We start from the raw sequence: 19,280 nt of genomic DNA, 5'->3' as shown, positions 1-19,280 counted from the left end.
GGCTTCTGGGAGACAGGCAGCCGCTTTGATCTGCACTTCAGAAAGGACTGCCGCTCTGAATCACATCAACCGACGCAGCACACAACTTAGGCTGGCGGAAAATGGCTGATTTATTTTGTAAACCTGATATGAAGACATTTAATAGGTTGTCTTTTCTTTTTTTTTGCGCGCATGTGTGTGTGGTTCAAAACCTTGGATCTTTTTGCAGTGAAACAAATGTTGTACAGGAGATCATATTTAAATGAGTTCATTCTTTTCTTCTGTTTTCTTTTTTTTTCTATTTGTACAAATGCATTCCCTACGTAGTAACAAAGACTTGTTCGTATATGTGTATCGGACAGAACTGAGTTCCATCTTTTAATCGCTGTTCAGAACTTGTTGTACCCAATGATCGTCTCTCTCTGTATGTCTGTCTAACTGTCTCTCTCTGTCTTTCTATCTATCTGTCTGTCTGTCTATCTGTGTCTCTGTGTCTCTCTCGCTCTCTGTCTCTGTCTCTGTCTCTGACTCTCTCTGTCTCTGTCTGTCTCTCTCTGTCTCTCTGTCTGTCTGTCTGTCTGTCTGTCTGTGTGTCTGGCTGCAGAGTGGCAGCCTTGGCTCTCTGGCGGTTCTCGATGTCCGCCCGCAGTAAAAAGCCCTTTAAAAACAGAAAGGTGTTAGCATCATTATCGATGGCCTCCATAAATGCCGCTGACAGAGCTACAAGCGGATCCCATAACTTTTGGCCCCCAATGGCACACGCTAGCTGCCAGACAGCGAGGAGACAGGGCCCCCGTTACCATTTGTCACCCGGCCCTCCAACTGCCATAAGAGCTGGCGTTGGCCCAGCGCCCCCACCCCACCCCCCCCCCCCCCCCACCCCCCCCCCCCCCCCCCCCCCACCGACCCACCCACCCACACCCCTACCGTCACCCAAACCCTCCCTGGAGCCTGACGGCATGACTCCCCTGGCTGCGGCCATTCATCAGCTCCCTCGCTATCACTTAGAGAGGAACGTTCTGGAAGCCTCCGGGGCCCGCGCTGACACGATCGTTAGGTCAGCGGCATCAAGTGAGGCCGGTTGTTTCAGTTTTTTTGACAAACCGGTTTAATTTTGTGTGTGTGTGTGTGTGTGTGTGTGTGTGTGTGTGTGTGTGTGTGTGTGTGTGTGTGTGTGTGTGTGTGTGTGTGTGTGTGTGTGTGTGTGTGTGTGTGTGTGTGTGTGTGTGTGTGTGTGCGCGCGTGTGTGTGATTCCCCAGAAACCCATCGCCCACGTTGCGTCAGCCCTCCCAGTGGTGCCGGAGTTTCAGCCATTTCATCGGACAGTGAGTAGGAAACCAAATGCGTCTCTTAACTCAGTGTAACATAATGCAACCGTACTGCTTTGCGTGTCCTCCCTGAAGCCATCTCCCCTGAGAACTGCAGCCTTCTGATTCCAGGCTTTGGTCCTGATGGAGGTCAGGTTAGGGGCATGGACACACCAACGACCAGTCACACCAACCGGCTGAACCCCCTTTAGGAAAGGACACTTAGATCAAGGAGTCATTCCTTACTGTCTGGCAAACCCTCACGATGACTCTTGTTTTTAGAATATTTCGGCATGTGGTTATTTAATTATATAATTCGATAGCATATATTATTGATAAATATAATTCTATCATTTATTTTTCCCGTTAATTATGCACTATTTGTGTTTTATTCAGCCGACTGACACGTCGCTGGAGTCAGAAACATTACTACACTATTTGTTTATCTTATTTTCGCAAGCGCTATAAAATATAGGGTTAGGGTTATCATATCAGTATTCCTCTGTGTGTTTTGAACGCTCCCTTTGGGTGTGAGGTGGGGGGGGGTGAGCGTGCCCATCGAGGAAGCGCGGGGGGGGGGGGGGGGGCTGTAACTGAAGCTGGTATATCACAGATAGATCCTTATCCATCGCTTTCTTCATTGCTTTTCATTTGTGTAAATCTGCCACGAGGGGGAACGGAAAATCTCGTTCTGCTGAATTATCCGCGGCTTGCGATGTGCAGATAGGCTATCTCCCCCTATCCTACGTACTGCGGGGGTGTCTCCCCCACAGAGGGGCGGGCGCCCCCACCCACAAATTACACCCAGCCTTATTTGTGCTCCGGATTCCTGGCTTTTTGATCTCGAGGAAGGAATTGCGTTTTATAAATAGAAAGGATCAATAATTTTCCGAGAAGGAAAAGGGGTCAAAGTTCACCAGGAGCCTTTCGACATAAGTGAATGTCGTGAAGGACTGAACGAAGGCTGGTTCTGATTGGCCGCCGAGGAGTCCGGCATACGCACGCACAACGCCAAAGAGGTTACACAACCTTCGAACCCAGCGCAATTGTGTTAAGAAATTGAACTCTATGCGATTTGGATGATTTGGTTTTGTTCGATTTCAAACGGGACCGAACCGGCTCCAGATCCTGGATCAGTGATGCAGGGATGCTGATGATGTATCCGACATAACGCGCTCTAACAGAGCCCCCCTGAACAGGGTGTTTGGAGAGAGGACAGTGTTATCACACTGCAGACATGTGGTCCGTTTAGGTCCTCACAATGACCGACAGAAAGAGAGTGTGTCTGTGTGCCAGAGAGTGTGTGCTTGAGAGAGTGTATGCGTGTGTGTTGGACAGATTGTGTGTGTGTATGTGTGTGTTTCTATGTTTGAGAAAGTGTACGTATGTTTGTGTGTGTTTGTATGAGTGTGTGTTTGAGAGAGCGTGTGTGTTTGAGAGAGTGTGTGTGAGTGTGTGTGTGTTTGAGAGTGTGTGCTTGTGTGTTTGTGTGTCTATGTTTGAGAGTGTGTGTGTGCGTTTTTTTGAGAGAGTGTGTGAGTGTGATTGTGTCTTTGTTTGAGAGTGTGTGTGCATGTGTATGTTTGGGAGTATTTGTGTGTGTGTGTGTGTGTGTGTGTGTGTGTGTGTGTGTGTGTGTGTGTGTGTGTGTGTGTGTGTGTGTGTGTGTGTGTGTGTGTGTGTGTGTGTGTGTGTGTGTGTGTGTGTGTTTAAGAGAGACAGTGGGAGTGGGAGTCCCCTCCCCTGACACACCACTGAGCCTCCAGAGGTCTGACGCTGGGCTCCAGACCTCCAGAACCTCCAGAGCCTCCGCGCCAGTGGAAGCAGCACTTGCTTAATGTCCTGACACTAATGCTTTTGCAAATTAGCTCTCGTCGCTGAACAAACTCATAAAAAAACACAAAGCCTCCCTTCTCACAACTGCGGTCCTCGTGTCTGGAGACTCGGGGGTGGATGGCGCTGAAGAACTTTACATCCAATTAAGCACTGAGATGAACTGGCTGACCCTTCATCGGACACCAGAAGGGTTTTAAAATGCACAGAGGTTGTTTTTAGGGCGTGACTGTGCTTCAAGGGGTCATAGCGTCTGTTTTAAGCACATTGCTGTTTTTTTTCTTTGTGTTAAAACGTGCTATACACTTGCATGGTCAGTGTTGCACCACAGAGAGACACACACACAAACACACACACACACACACACAATCACACAATCACACTCACACACACACAAACACTCACATACACACACACATAATCTGACACACACACATAATCTGACACACACACATAATCAGACACACACACACACACACACACACACACACACACACACACACACACACACACACACACACACACACACACACACACACACACACTCACACACACACACACACACACATAAGTCACGGGCTCCTGCCGGCCCTTGTTTGGCCGCGGGGGGCCATGGTAACGGGCTGGGTGCTCAGAGAGCAGCGGGCGCTGGTCCAGACTCCACCATGAGCAGGCAGCAGCCGGTCGCCCGCTGGTGAGTGCAGAGCAGCTCAGGGACGCCTCAGGTTGTTTATGTGGCTCTGTGGCGAGGGGTGGGGGAGATCTCGTTTTTAACTTTAAGGTTTGACTTCAGACCTTGGTTAACGTTCTGTGAATGTGCTGTCTTAATATCCGTCTTGTTCAATCTCTTTGTGTGTGTGTGCACGTGTCTGTGTGTGTGTGTGTATGCACCTGTTTGTGTGTGTTTGTATGCACCTGTGTGTGTGTGTGTCTGTTTGTGTTTGTATGCACCTGTGTGTGTGCGTGTGTGTGTGTGTGCGTGTGTGTTTGTGTGTGTGTCTGTTTGTGTTTGTATGCACATCATGTGTGTGTGTGTGTCTGTGTGTTTGTATGCACGTGTGTGTGTGTGTGTGTGTGTGTGTGTGTGCATGTGTGCTTGTGTGTGTGTGTCTGTTTGTGTGTTTGTATGCACCTGTGTGTGTGTGCATGTGTGCTTGTGTGTGTGCGTGTGTGCTTGTGTGTGTGTGCAGGTGCCTCATCAAGGACTTCGAGGCGCGGCCCTCGGTGTGCCACCTGCTGGAGCACCCGTTCATCAAGCAGGCCCAGGGGAAGGACACGGCGCTGGGGGCGCAGCTGGCGGCGCTGATCCTGGACCAGCAGGAGCAGGGCTGCAAGACCAAGACCAAGTACGTTTAACCCCCTCTGCTCCGGCAACAGGCTGCTCAGCCTTCAGGGTGGGACCACAAGGCTAAAGCACAGTCCGCCAAGGACTGTCCACTGACAAACTGTGTACTGCTGCCGTCCCTTTCCCTGAGAAATGTACGCACTTAATGGACTGCTGATGCCCTGAAATACTTGATGCTTCGATTTTTTTTTTTAAATAACTTTGTTTACCAATTTATTCCATATTCATAACCTATTTTTAGTGGTGGTAGTGTAGAAGGAGTGATGGTGGAGGTTTTGAAGGTGGTGTAGCTAGAGCTAGTGGTTGTGGTGATTGTGGATGTGGAGTTTGTTTTGGTGGAGGTGGTGCTAGTGTAGGGAGGGGATGGTGGTGGTGATGGTGTTGGGGGTGGCGTGGAGCTAGTGTTGTGGAGAGGTGGTGGTGGTGGTGGTGGTGGTGGTGGGTATTGCTGTTGGTTTATGGTTGCATTTGTGGTTGTCATTTTTTGTTTGAGTCTCTTTATTGGCATCATCACTGTGAAAGCACAGACACAGAGCTTGGGATAAACGCAGCTAGAGATATACGTAATGTCCAGTAGGGGGCATGGTTTGATCTGCTTTAGAGTCAGCCCCGGAGTGAGCCTGGGCTACTGAACACTACACTTGATGTGATTAAAGCGAATGTTGGGGAGGTGCAGCAGCTAATTTGTTACTGAGTGATTGTACCGACCGACCCCAGATTAATATTATACCATTCACCGGCGGATGTGGCATCCATTTCATTAAAACCTTTGAGCCCAATGAATTAACGTGATTAAATTAGCCGTGAAGTAAAATACTGTACAGAATTACACTTGATGAGTGTGAAATTGTTGCGTACAGTCTGAATTCTGAACAATTAGGCTTATTGAAACAGCCGTTCTAATTGCTTTCCAACAAATCACATATTGATACAACTAATACCTCTGTGATCATTTCACGTGCATAAAGTATATGTTTTATTCATGATTTTATGTACATATATATATATATATGTGTGTGTGTATGTGTGTGTGGTATTTGTTTGTGTGTAGCTTGTGGTTGCGTGGTGTGTGTTGTGTGTTCTGTATGCATGTGTGTGTGTGATTGTGGGTTGTGTGTTGTGGTGTGTGTGTGTGTGTGTGTGTGTGTGTGTGTGTGTGTGTGTGTGTGTGTGTTGTGTGTGTGTGTGGTGTGTGTGTGTGTGTGTGTGTGTGTGTGGGATAATGGGATTAGAGAGCTTGTAGGGTGATGGGAGTGTCTCCCCCCTCTCTCTCCTCGCTCCCTCTCTGGCTCCCTAAGTCTCTCGCCCTCTCCGATGGGGGAGACAATGAGTCCAGATAAGAGGGGAGACAAAGGACGACTTTAAAGATGCTAGCTAGCCGAAGGTAGCGCCGCGCCGCCGCGGAGCTACGTAGCGCTCAGACCCGAGATGGTTTTCCCCAGATAGGACATGACTTTGTGTTTCGCTGCGGCACTTTCTGAACTAGAAAACGAGCAGAGAACGGATCTGAGCGTCGGTTTGTAACCTGCAGCCTGAGTACTCTGTGATCTGCTCCTTGCGTTGGTCGGGGATTCAGGGCGATAGATGTATAGATATTTATAATATATATATGATACATACGCACCTCGTGTGAATTATGAACACTTCCAATTCAATTGTTAATGGAGATATGGAGAACTGAGGAGAAGTGGGAGTTTTGAAAGAGTTTCAATTTCTTTTTTTCTTGTGCTTCATAGGAATGCATACCACGTGTACCATACATACTATATACAGTATACCACATTTGCTATACATACCATATATACCATATATGGTATACTTACCGTGCATAACATTTGTACCATATGTACCATATATGCTATACCATACATATAATTGATCAGAATATTTTTTCCATGGTCTTCAACCCATTTCCCTTCATATCCATGAGAATGATCAGGTTAGCATTGGTGACCTCAAAACGGCACACACACACACACACACACACACACACACACACACACACACACACACACACACACACACACCACCACAACACACAACACACACACACACACACACACACACACACACACACACACTCTATCGAAAAAGAGCAATCAAATAGCAGCTGACACATAATGACAACTCCTCCTCCTTCTCCTCCTCCACCACCACCTTCCCCTCCTCGTCTTCGTCCTCCTCCTCCATCTCCCTCTCTTCCTTGTCCTCCTCCTTCTTCACCACTACCTCCTCCTCCTCCTCTTCCTTCTCCACCACCTCCTCCTCCTCCTTCTCGGCCTCTACCACAAATTTCTCATCCTCGTCTTCATCTTCCTCCTCCTCCATCTCCCTCTGGTCCTTGTCCTCCTCCCCCCCTTCTTCTCTTCCTCCTCCTCCTCCACCACCTCCATCATCATCATCATCATCATCATCACCACTCATTCCCATTACCCTCTCGTTGAGGGGTTCCCCCAGAGACAGCTGGCTCGGTGTTGACCACCCCCTCGCTCCCAGGGGAGAGTGACAGGTCAAAAACACATGAAGTGCAATTATAGTGGGTGATAATAGTGGATAGGTCCCTTGGGGGGGGGGGGGGGGGGGGGGGGGGGGCATTTATTTTAAGGGGTGTTTGAACAAAGCCCCCCCTCTGGGTCGCTGAGGGCTAATGTTCATCAGTCAGTGGGGAGCCCTCCTGTGTTAGCGTTGGCGTATGCTAACAGCGTATGCTGACATTGTATGCTAATGAAATATGCTAATATAATAGTGTATGCTGATAACTGTATGCTAACGTGGCTGCTAAGGGTGCATGCTAATGGCCTTTGCTACCGGTGTATGCTAACAGCGTGTGCTATGGCGTTTGATATCGGAGTGTGCTAACAGTGCAGGCTAATGTGTGTGCTATGCTAAGAATTCTTGCTAGCAACATATTCAAACAACATATGCTATGGTAAAAACGTATGCTAACAACATATGCTAAGAAAGGATGCTATACACAAAAATTATGATAGCAACATATGCTAACAACGTATGCTAAGCTAAAAATGTATTCTAGCAACATATGCTAACAACGTATGCTATGCTGAACACTTGTGCTAACAACCTATGCTAACAACGTATGCTATGCTGAACACTTGCACTAACAACGCATGCTAACAACGTATGCCTGGCTTCCTGCAGGCATGAGAGGATCAACACCCGCAAAACGCTGATCATAGAGAGCGCCCCCGACGACGACCTGGTCAACCTGGAGTACCTGGACGAGGTGGGCGTGTGTGTGTGTGTGTGTGTGTGTGTGTGTGTGTGTGTGTGTGTGTGCGTGTGCGGGCTCCCCAGCCCCATGTTACCCCAGAGCCCCTAAACCCGGGGTGGTTTGCAGGCCTGAGCTCACGCCGCCTGGGCCTTCTGTCCCTCCTCCCTCCTCCCTCCCCCTCCCTCCTCCCCCCTCTCCTCCTCTCTCCCCCCTCCCCTCCCCCCTCTCCCTCCTCTCTCCCTCCTCCCTCCCCCCTGCCTGCAGGAGACCATCATCAGCCACCTGCAGCGGCGGTACAACGAGCTGCAGATCTACACCTACGTCGGGGACATCCTCATCGCCATCAACCCCTTCCAGGCCCTCAGCATCTACTCACCCCAGGTACTCCCCCCTACCGGTACACTCCCCCACTTTTACTCTCCCCCACTGGCCCTCAGCATCTACTCACCTCAGCTACTCACCCCACCGTCACAAGGTATCTACTCACCCCAGGTATATATTCACCCCTGGTACTCACCCAACAGGACCGCTCCCCTGGTGTTAGGGCTTTGACTCCGAACTTCGTCATTCGAATATAATTCGAATATCAAAAAATAAATCAAAATTCGAACGAATATTAGGCAGCCCTTAATATTGGAACCTGTTATGGCAGGCCAAGAGGGCAGGGGACGTCGGAGAACCCGACGCAGTCTATTCATAATATTGTAATGACCACGGAAGAGGCAAGTGAATGAAGTATTGATTAGACAGCGATTTATTAGAAACCTAATAAACCGTTGGAACACGCAGGACCGGTAACCATAGCAACGCCGGTAAAAAAAACCTCACGAAGCCCAATCCAGGTCTTACTGAAGGCATTTAATTGTCAAAATATTATTAATAAATATTCGAATATATTCGAATATTAATATTAATAAACAAACAAACTTCGAATATGATTTTTGGGCAAAAGTGAAAGCCCTACCTGGTGTGTGCGTTCTGTGTGTGTGTGTTCCCAGTTCTCCAAGCTGTACCACGGGGTGAAGCGCGTGGACAACCCCCCGCACATCTTCGCCGCTGCCGACGCAGCCTACCAGGGAATGGTAACCTTCTGCAAGGACCAGGTACGGAGAGGACCGCTTCACACCCCCTGAAACCATCTGGGGGGGGGGGGGGGGGTGCTCTGACTCTGCTGCTGTCAGAGCCAAAGATGGAGACTAGTGCTGTCAAGCGATTAAGAAAAAAAAGTGTAAATCAGTGTGATGTCTGAGTCCTCGTCTGAATGGTCTGGCGACGCCCTTGTGTGTAAAGCGGTGGGGTGCGTTTGTTTTAGTGCATCATCATCAGTGGGGAGAGTGGAGCCGGGAAGACGGAGAGCGCTCACTTAATCGTTCAGCACCTCACCTTCCTGGGGAAGGTAAGGACCCAGCCTTTCACTCGTTAATGTGGACAAATGGTGTTTTATGCACGCAAGTTTGTACATGTTGTTGACCGATCTATCGTTGTAGGGGATACCTTTGTCTCAGCCGTCGTATTAAATTACACAATCATCAAACAATATAACATAAATATTATATTGATGTAAAATATAAAATACTAATTACAAAAAATAAATACATACTTGGTATATATAAAATGCAAGATTTAAAAGGAACGATGTGTCAATAACAATTCAAAATGATAACATGCAATACAAAACATCATAAAAGTGTGTAGTAAAAGCGTGCGAGCCCAACGGCATGTGCCCCACGGACCGCTTACCTCCGACCCCCGTCCCTCCCGGGACCCTTAGGCCAACAACCGGACCCTCCGGGAGAAGATCCTGCAGGTGAACCCCCTGGTGGAGGCCTTCGGGAACGCCTGCACCGCCATCAACGACAACTCCAGCCGCTTCGGGAAGTACCTGGAGATGAAGTTCACGCCCACCGGCGCCGTCATGGGTGCCAAGATCTCCGAGTACCTCCTGGAGAAGTCCCGGGTCATCAAGCAGGCCGCGTACGTCTCACTGTGGGGGGGGGGGGGGGGGGAATCACGGGGTACCTCACCATATGATACGCGATACGTGTCCCGCGATAACGATAATATCACGACACTGCGATTCTGCAATAATCAATATATTGTTCGACAATCCTGTAACGATACATCAGGTTTCATGCCTGACGATGAGTAGAAAATCACTGAAAGATAAAGTGCTGGATTTCGGTCTTTATTCACGGTCCAAACTGAGTTTTTCCGGGACTTATCTTTGGTTCGTTAACTTCCGCTCAAGTTTCCTTCATTCATGTGTTGAGCGCCACCTTGAGGTGCAGGGAAATCTGTTTTGAGCGCCTTATTTTTATTAATGAACGTATCGATATTTGGGGCGACATTTCCTGTCTAACTCTTCATGAATAAAGCATAAAAATGCTAAAGAAATTCCCCCCCCAAAAAAATATAATTATATATTGCTTATTTTCCAACAGATTATCGATTCGAATAAGGACAAAGATATCGGCGTATCTATATTTTGGTCCCACCCCTACGTACCGAACCCCCCCCCCCCCCCCCCCCCCCGAACCCCGGTCGTCACTCACCCTGTCAGGTGACTGATGGTCTCTGCGTGTGTTTGTGTTGTTTTCCTCCCAAACAGGGGGGAGAAGAATTTCCACATCTTCTATTACTTCTACGCGGGCCTGTACCACCAAGACAAACTGAAGAATTACCGGTTACCGGACAAGACGCCTCCCAGGTACGTGGTGTCCCTCCCGCTCCTCGTTCCCAGGACTGAGATCTGTCACCCAGCGCTACGCTCTGTCCCTGCAGATACATTAACAGTCAGCACTGCAAGGTGATGCACGACATCGTGACCAGCAAACTGTACAAGGAGCAGTTCGACGAGATCCAGGACTGCTTCCGAATCATCGGCTTCACCGAGGAGGTGAGGGGGGGGGGGGGGTTATGTTTGAGTGTTCTTGTCTTCATTTATTTACGAATCAGTTTTGGAAATGTATCTCCTCTAAAATGAAAAACATGTTTAAAAATGATAAATATAGACAAATATCGCTCAGAACACTAGTCATATTTTGGCCAAATTCTGATAGCTAACTTAACTCTACTCTCGTAGCGCTGCTGATTCACTGTACCTCATTGGCTGTACCCTAAACCAATCAGAGCGCATTTTACATTCCATAATCACTATCTGTCTTAATCTATAGTCATCTATTTGACATAGCCATTTTTGACGCTAAATACAAGATAAATGCAACCTTAAAATATGACTTAGGCAATTATGCTACGAGGGTCACGATATAGAACAATGAACTTATTTATGTTGTATTTGATACAGATAAACCCTTTTTGTATGAGATGGAGTTAAAGCTCATCTAAACACACTCTTCTACATTTCTCCCTATCACCGTTTCTGGTCTTCCCTAGGAGGTCACCTCTGTGTACAGAATCCTGTCCGCCATTTTGATCACCGGGAACATTGAATTTGCCGCCATCACCTCCCAGCACCAGACGGACAAGAGCGAGGTTCCCAACTCGGAGGCCCTTGAGAACGGTGAGCTACGGGGGCCCAGTAGGGACCAAACACCTCTTAGACCGGTCTTATGGTACCCAGTCGAAGGGCAACATGGATTCACTTCCATGTTATACAGTTGTACTAGTCTATGTGTATGTGATGACTGCTTGAATCATTAATTATTCAACTCGACATGGATTACTTATTTATGTTATCGCGTCTACACACGTTGCTGGACGTGTGTGTGTTCGCTATCACAGTTTGTGTGTATAATAGTATAAACCGCTCTAATCGGCCGAGGGTAATGAGGCCAATAGGAGAGTTTTACACGATGTCAGGTGAAATTCCAAACTGCCATCTTGGTACTACTTCACCAGGATTCAAGCCCTCCTATTGGTCCGCACCACAACTCGAGAATAATCACTGGTTACGCAGAGCTTTTATTATCACTGTTTAATATTGTGATTATACTACAGTTACCAACCGAATAAACGAAAGAATCAAAGGTAAAGCACTTTCTGTCAGTTGTAACTCGGTTCTCTGGAAATACACGGGATCTGACTAATTCCTGGAAAGCAACCTCCAGCCAGTAGGACATACCTTAGTCACCCCCTCGGTCGGAGCGACCCGTGGTAAAATGTGCTTCTGGAGCTTGAGACTGCTGACTGAAACCCTGCTGTACCTCCTTCTCCACCTCCTTCTCCACCATCTCCGTCGCCTCCTCCCTCTCCTCCTCCTCCTCCTCCTCTTCCTCCTCCTCCTCCTCCTCCTCCTCTTCTTCCTCCTCCTCCTCCTCCTCCTCCTCCTCCTCCTCCTCCTCCTCCTCCTCTTCCTTCTCCTCTCCTCCTCCTCCTCCTCCTCCTCTTCCTCCTCCTCCCTCTCCTCCTCTTCCCTCAGCGGCCTCCCTACTGAGCATCGGCCACGAGGAGCTGCAGGAGGCGCTGACCTCCCACTGCGTGGTGACGCGTGGGGAGACCATCATCCGCACCAACACGGTGGACAAGGCCACGGACGTGAGGGACGCCATGTCCAAGGCGCTGTACGGACGCCTCTTCAGCTGGATCGTCAACCGCATCAACGCCCTGCTGCAGCCCGACATGAACATCTGGTGAGGGCCCACGCCAGAGCGCGCTCTGTGGCTCTGTCTCTCTTTATCACTCTCTCTCTGTAGCTCTGTCTCTCTTTATCACACTCTCTCTGAAGCTCTGTCTCTCTTTATCGCTGTCTCTCTCTTTATCGCTGTCTCTCTCTGTAGCTCTGTCTCTCTTTATCACTCTCTCTGTAGCTCTGTCTCTCTTTATCACACTCTATCTGAAGCTCTGTCTCTCTTTATCACTCTCTCTCTGGAGCTCTGTCTCTCTTTATCACACTCTCTCTGAAGCTCTGTCTCTCTTTATCGCTGTCTCTCTCTTTATCGCTGTCTCTCTCTGTAGCTCTGTCTCTCTTTATCACTCTCTCTGTAGCTCTGTCTCTCTTTATCACTCTCTCTCTGTAGCTCTGTCTCTCTTTATCACACTCTATCTGAAGCTCTGTCTCTCTTTATCACTCTCTCTCTGGAGCTCTGTCTCTCTTTATATCTGTCTCTCTGTAGCTCTGTCTCTCTTTATCACTCTCTCTCTGTAGCTCTGTCTCTCTTTATCACTCTCTCTCTGTAGCTCTGTCTCTCTTTATCACTCTCTCTCTCTGAAGCTCTGTCTCTCTTTATCACTCTCTCTCTGTAGCTCTGTCTCTCATTATATCTGTCTCTCTTTATCTCTTTATCTGTGTCTCTCTCTGTGTATCTCAAACTCTAGATTTCTCTCTCTCTCTCTGTAGCTCTCTCTCTCTCTCCGTCTCACTCTCTCTCTCTCTCCGTCTCACTCTCTCTCTAGCTCTCTCTCTCTCTCCGTCTCACTCTCTCTCTAGCTCTCTCTCTCTCTCCGTCTCACTCTCTCTAGCTCTCTCTCTCTCTCTGTCTTACTCTCACTCTGTCTTTGTCTGTCTCTGTTTCTATCGCTTTCCCCTGTTCCCTATCTCTCTCTCTGTCTGATGGGCCGTGACCCTGTCCTAAATGGTGTAGGCTTCGAATCATCGGGAGGTAGAAACGTCTCGAGTGGGTCTGGCACTTTCTCTCTCTCTCTCCCTCTCTTTCTGTAGTTGTGTCTTGACCATCAACGATCTCCGTACAAAAGTCTCCATGACCTTTGTGTGTGTGTGCGTGTGTATGCGTGTGTGTGTGTGTGTGTGTGTGTGTGTGTGTGTGTGCGTGTGTGTGTGTGTGTGTGTGTGTGTGTGTGGATGTCCGGGACGAGGTAAAAAGACAAACTCCAAAGTGTTGCTGAGGTGAAGCCTCGTAGTGGAATGCCATCGGACACACAGACAGGCGGGCGGACAGAGAGAAAAGGAGAAGAAGTGATGAATTTTTGATATGTCGGGGGGGGGGGGGGGGGGGGGGGGGGGGGGGTGCCGTACCGTTGCGTGCCGCGGAAATAATGATCAGATGATTAAAAAGACTTCAGAGAGACTGTAGAGAGGTGGTGCATTGATCCGCACGGAAAACCGCGCAGTCAATGTGAGTGAGAGTGTCAGACACGAGTCTCTTCACACGGCGTTGGAGGGGGGGCGCGTCCCGGGCATACCGACAGTTGTTCTTATTGCCACTAATAACCAGCGGGGGGGGCCTGAGGTCACCCCTACACGCCGGACGTGTAACCACCGGGTAATGCGGCTCGCGGAACACGTCCGTGCCGTATCGCACTCCGGGCCGGCGTCGACCTCCTCCTCCTCCTCCTCCTCCTCCTCCTCCTCGCTGCGGAGGACTTTATGTTAAGCAGAAGAAACAGAAAGAGAGATATGGAGATTAATGGTGTTCAGAGGAGGCCCTGATGTTTTTTATCTCCTCCTTAAGATGAGGCCGGCGTCGTGCGTCGCCGTGGCGACGCGCTGTATTTGGGTTGTATAACTTTGGATTATCATAAAAATGTTGATCTATTCATGTGGTCGCCAGGGGGATTCGAGCGCGCACTGTGTTGCGTGGAAGAATAAGTTTGTGTTGTTTGTCCCCCTTTCGTCCCCATTCCCGTTCCCCCCCCCCCCCCCCCCCCCTCGGTCTTTGAAGTGCTGCGGAGAGCGGAATGAACGTGGGAATCCTGGACATCTTCGGCTTCGAGAACTTCAAGAGGAACTCCTTCGAGCAGCTGTGCATCAACATCGCTAACGAGCAGATCCAGTTCTACTTTAATCAGCACATCTTCGCTCTGGAACAGGTGAAGGGGAGCGCGGACGCCATCTTTGTTTTCAAATTTCCGTGGAGGGGGCTTTGAGGCGAGGGGGTTTTGAGGGAGGAAAGTTAAAAAAAAACGAAAAGCTGTGACAGAACATTTAATATTTATTTCTGCGGTGGCCAGATATAGATATTTTTTATGTATATTTGTATTGCTAGCTGATCGCTCAGGGCAGAGTTAAACCAAAATGTACTTGAATACAATATTGTGTTTGGGTTATGTGTTAATAATTGAGTGTCTTATGAATTAATATATCTGCCTTATTCCAGAATTTCTTTATTATTTTATGAATGTAATGAATTTGAAGCCTAGAATAGGTTATGTTCAATGAAAACAAAGAACACCATTAAGGTAGACTACTAATGTCCAGAACACTTTTAGCATCCATTTTATTAAAAACAGTTTTGAAAGAAAGGAGAAAAAAATAATTAACATCATGAATTGTTGATTATTAATATTAAAATAAACAACAGGATAACTGGCGAAGATTTCTCTACATTCAAGAAACCTTCTGCAGTTGTGCTGTTATTGCGGCCCTCTCGTTCCACTGTATTGCCGAGCGTGCCACGCCCCTCTGACGGGCTGAGGCCCTCATACAGTCGAGACGTCACCTCCCTGAACGTGGTGAGCTCTGACTCCGGGGCCACAGAGATCCACACACCGTCCCCACACGTTCATTAAGACTCATCGGTTCATTACGGCAGTTTAATTCCATTGGTTCCTATTTGACAGATAAATATCTATTTAAAGGAAACTTTTTGATCTGGATTAAGCAGATGCAACGACGTTGATTTGGCTTGCGGGTTATTTTGCAAATTGAACTACATTATGAATTAATTGGTTGACTCGATTTGTTATTATTTGGGAGAGAGGGTTTTCGGGCCATTCGTCATGAATTCACTGAGAGATTCTGTAAGAACGGCAAACTGTGGCATTCCTCTCCGAGCTGAGGAATGTTTCTGGGGGGGGGGGGGGTGGGTTTGTTGTGCCACGCAAAAAAACAAAAACATTCCCGACTCCATCCCAGATCGTGTAACGAGGTCGTTCCCCGGAGGCGGAGGTTGATATCTGTGGTACGTCCTCCCCCCCCCCCCCCCCCCCGCTGTAGATGGAGTACCAGAGTGAGGGCGTGGACGCAAGCCTGGTGGAGTACGAAGACAACCGGCCCATCCTGGACATGTTCCTCCAGAAGCCCATGGGCCTGCTGTCACTGCTGGACGAGGAGAGCCGATTCCCCCAGGCCACGGACCAGACCCTCGTGGGTAAGACCCCCCATCAGACCCCCCCCAGGCCACGGACCAGACCCTGGTAGGATAGACCCCCACCGAGCAGACCCTCGTGGGTTAGACCCCCCATCAGACCCCCGTTAGACCACAGACCAGACCCTCGTAGGTAAGACCCCCAATAGACCCCCACAAGGCCGAAGACCAGACCCTGGTAGGTAAGACCCCCAATAGACCCTACACCAGGTCACGGACCAGACCCGCGTAGGTTAGAACCCATACCGGACCCCCCACTAGGCCAAAGATCAGACCACAGATGCTGGGTTTTGCAGTAGTTTTGCATTGTTAATAAGATAGTACTTGATTACCTGCAGGGGGGGTTCAGGAACCTCAGCCATTTTACACAAAAATGTGGGTGTTTCACACAAATGCTTATGCAGAAATGTGGAAATGAGTGGAAGATGATTGTGAGAAGGACAACAGCATTTTGTGTTTTCATTTCTCAACGTTACATTATATATTTTCCTGAAAATCTTTCAGCATTTCATGAAAGCTTTAATATCTACCCTTTTAAGCTGTCTTTGTGTATTTTCTTCTACAGATAAATTTGAGGACAACTTACGCTACAAGTATTTCTGGAGGCCAAAACGTGTGGAGCTGTGCTTTGGAATTCAGCATTATGCAGGGAAGGTAATGCACATGCTTTTAAATGCTAATACTTCAGCTCTAAGAAGAAGAGATATTCCTAAAGAATAGGTCATTTTCCAAAATTCCCAACATCCTTCATCGTTTTAAAGTGGGTCTTAGGACGTCTGCTCCATCCTGGTTCTGTGTGGCTTGGTGTTGTTCAGACTCATCTTCATCCTGGTTCTGTGTCGCTAGGTGTTGTTCAGACTCATCTTCATCCTGGTTCTGTTGCTAGGTGTTGTTCAGAATCATCTTCTTCCTGGTTCTGTGTCGCTAGGTGTTGTTCAGAATCATCTTCATCCTGGTTCTGTCGCTAGGTGTTGTTCAGACTCATCTTCTTCCTGGTTCTGTGTCGCTAGGTGTTGTTCAGACTCATCTTCATCCTGGTTCTGTCGCTAGGTGTTCTACAGAATCATCTTCTTCCTGGTTCTGTGTCGCCAGGTGTTGTACAGTGTCGCCGGCTTCTTGGAGAAGAACCGAGACACGCTGCCTGCGGACATCGTCCTGGTGCTGCGAACCTCGGAGAACAAGCTCCTCCAGCAGCTCTTCTCCAGCCCGCTCACCAAGACGGGTAGGAGAGCACAGCAACATCCCGCCTCCGTCACCATCTCTCCATCTCTATCAGCTCCATCAACCCCATCCCTTCTATCCCCTCTCCATCTCCTTCCGTCTCTCATCATCTCTCTATCTCCATCCAACTGCATCTATCTCTAATTATCTCTCTATCTCCATTCATCTCCAGCCATCTCTAATCATCTCTACCTCATCCACAGGGGCGGATCTAGCCATTTTGGGGCCCTAGGCAAAATATAGACATGGGGCCCTCATTTTTGAAACACGTACACAAAACAAATAACCATCCCAATACTCTTAGAATCGCAATAAACCCATAGTGCACTGCCACTCAACTCTCCACAGTAAAATCAGTTTCAGATATATATATTTTTTTTTTCAGTTTTTTTTTTTTTTTTTTTGGTTGGGGGCCCTAGGCACTTGCCTAGGTTTGCCTAATGGAAGATCCGCCACTGCTCATCCATCTCTAATCATCTTTATAACCTCCATTTCCATCCATCCTCCATCCACCTGTACCCATCTCCCCGCCTCCATCGAACTCCACCCGTAAGTGTAAGTGTCATCATCTCTGTTCCTCCATCCATCTCCATTCATCTCCATCGCTCAGCCAAACTTTTCCTAACCCTGCCCCCTCCTCCCCTTTCCTCCCACTATCGCTGACTCAAACCCCCCCCCTCCCCCCCCCACCCCTCCTCGTGCGCTGTATTGTTTGCGTGTCGTCGGTTGGTATCTCCCGGCGGCGGCTAAAGCCTCCAGCAGACATCCAGGTAGCGAGTGGGCTCGCGTTAATCAGACCTCCTCCTGCAGGTCTCTTCCTGGCTCTCCTCCCCCCGCTCCGAGCCTGTCTCTCCTTCTCCGCCGCCGCGTGGGGATAAATCTGCCCCCCCCCCCCACCCCCCCACGTTATCTCCCGAGAGGCTAAGCGCTCGCTCTGTTTTTATTTTCCCGCTAAGCCGTTCGTCTTGGTTCCCCCTCCGCCGCGCACCGCTAGCCCGCGACCGCGGCGGCACGGTGGGATATTATATTTTCGGGGCGATAAGGGTTTCTAAATACCCCCCCGCAGAGTGGGGGCGGGGGCGGGATGAAGAAAGTGTATTTAGAAAACACAATAGGCCGTTTTCCCGCTCCTTTTCAGAAGGCTAAGTGACGGCGGCGGTAATGTGCTCGTCATTAGCCGTGGATGAGGCCGCCTGGTCACTGGACTTAGTCGCGAAGCTAATGGGGAAGCTAAGACCGTCAGATTCACCCACTTCCTGTTTCATTATTTTCCTATCTAAGCAGCATTGTGTGATTCGCTCCCCTTTATTTTCGAGGAGACTGTTAATGCCTGCGTCCCGTTATGGTGGAATTAGAGGACCAGAGAATCACACAATGGACACCTTAGTGCGGGGGGAGAGAGAGAGAGATATCTTACGGTGCTTATTATAAACTTGGATCCGAAGGAATGCACACAAGGTCTTTATCTACCCCCTGCTACACAACCCAGGCCCCAGAACTAAATAAACGCTCATTTTTAAAGAAAACTTTACTGTTGTACTCGGAGGTGCTGAGAGGCGACAAAGATCTTCTGCCCTTTTGTCATCCATTTGTTCCGCTTCTCTTTGGCGAGAAACCACATTCAGGTTAGGGACCTTTTAATCATCGGCTCAAAATGGTGTGTATTGGAAGTTGGGTCAGGGTTAATTAGCCAATTAGCCATATTATGTGTTTACAGATTTTTTTTATTTCAATATGTTTTAATTTCTGCACAAAAAAGCATCCGGGCCGTTCCTTTACGAACTCATCGTAAGTCTCACTCGACTCTCTATGTTGATTATTCCTGGAAGTTGGAGGTGTAACTTCCGTATGGCGCTAGATGAATCCTGCAGATGATCTCATCAGATAAGAGCTACGAGGCTCCAGGCTTCCGCTTATCGAGCAGGGGAAGCTCTGAAGGTTAGACGTGAGAGTGATAACTGCAACTGCACCCGTTCTTCAGGGGCAGATTCGAGGAGGCATGTCTGTGTTTGGGTTTGGGGGAGGGTTTGCATTTGACTTGACATTATGGAGTCGCTGTATCTGTGATCTGTGCAGTGACTGCTATCTGGGGAATCTGCGTGCATTCTGGTTCACCAGGGATGGCCTCGATGGGGTGTATGAGGGGGTGACATTGCGTCGTGTCACCACTAGGGGTCACCCTCGTAGACGCAGCAGGACGTGCTGGTGAGAATGTGACTCATATCTTGGCTTATTAGTGATATAGATATCAAATGCCACATGCAACGACATACTTATATACATATATGTATACTTATGTACATATTTATTTGAAGTTGTTATTCTACCTAACATAGTCCTTTTTCCATAATTTGTTATG

The 19,280-nt window shown here is 48.6% G+C and overlaps 1 protein-coding gene across 1 annotated transcript in view; it reads left to right on the top strand.

The window, feature by feature from the left end:
- The first annotated feature begins 3,785 nt into the window (after positions 1–3,785).
- myo3b (myosin IIIB) overlaps positions 3,786–19,280 on the top strand; it is a 51,155-nt gene continuing 35,660 nt past the window's right edge. The window contains exons 1-15 of the mRNA XM_056580335.1: positions 3,786–3,814; positions 4,311–4,466; positions 7,625–7,709; positions 7,962–8,078; positions 8,696–8,800; positions 9,010–9,093; positions 9,469–9,671; positions 10,306–10,404; positions 10,479–10,593; positions 11,091–11,217; positions 12,076–12,286; positions 14,276–14,423; positions 15,550–15,703; positions 16,266–16,354; positions 16,751–16,922. Coding sequence (XP_056436310.1) covers positions 3,786–3,814; positions 4,311–4,466; positions 7,625–7,709; positions 7,962–8,078; positions 8,696–8,800; positions 9,010–9,093; positions 9,469–9,671; positions 10,306–10,404; positions 10,479–10,593; positions 11,091–11,217; positions 12,076–12,286; positions 14,276–14,423; positions 15,550–15,703; positions 16,266–16,354; positions 16,751–16,922 — 1,894 coding nt within the window. The remainder of the gene's footprint in view (positions 3,815–4,310; positions 4,467–7,624; positions 7,710–7,961; positions 8,079–8,695; positions 8,801–9,009; positions 9,094–9,468; positions 9,672–10,305; positions 10,405–10,478; positions 10,594–11,090; positions 11,218–12,075; positions 12,287–14,275; positions 14,424–15,549; positions 15,704–16,265; positions 16,355–16,750; positions 16,923–19,280) is intronic.

This window comes from Gadus chalcogrammus, chromosome 20, assembly GCF_026213295.1.
Source record: "Gadus chalcogrammus isolate NIFS_2021 chromosome 20, NIFS_Gcha_1.0, whole genome shotgun sequence".
Lineage (NCBI taxonomy): Eukaryota > Metazoa > Chordata > Actinopteri > Gadiformes > Gadidae > Gadus > Gadus chalcogrammus.
This window is presented reverse-complemented; position numbering and strand designations above follow the sequence as displayed.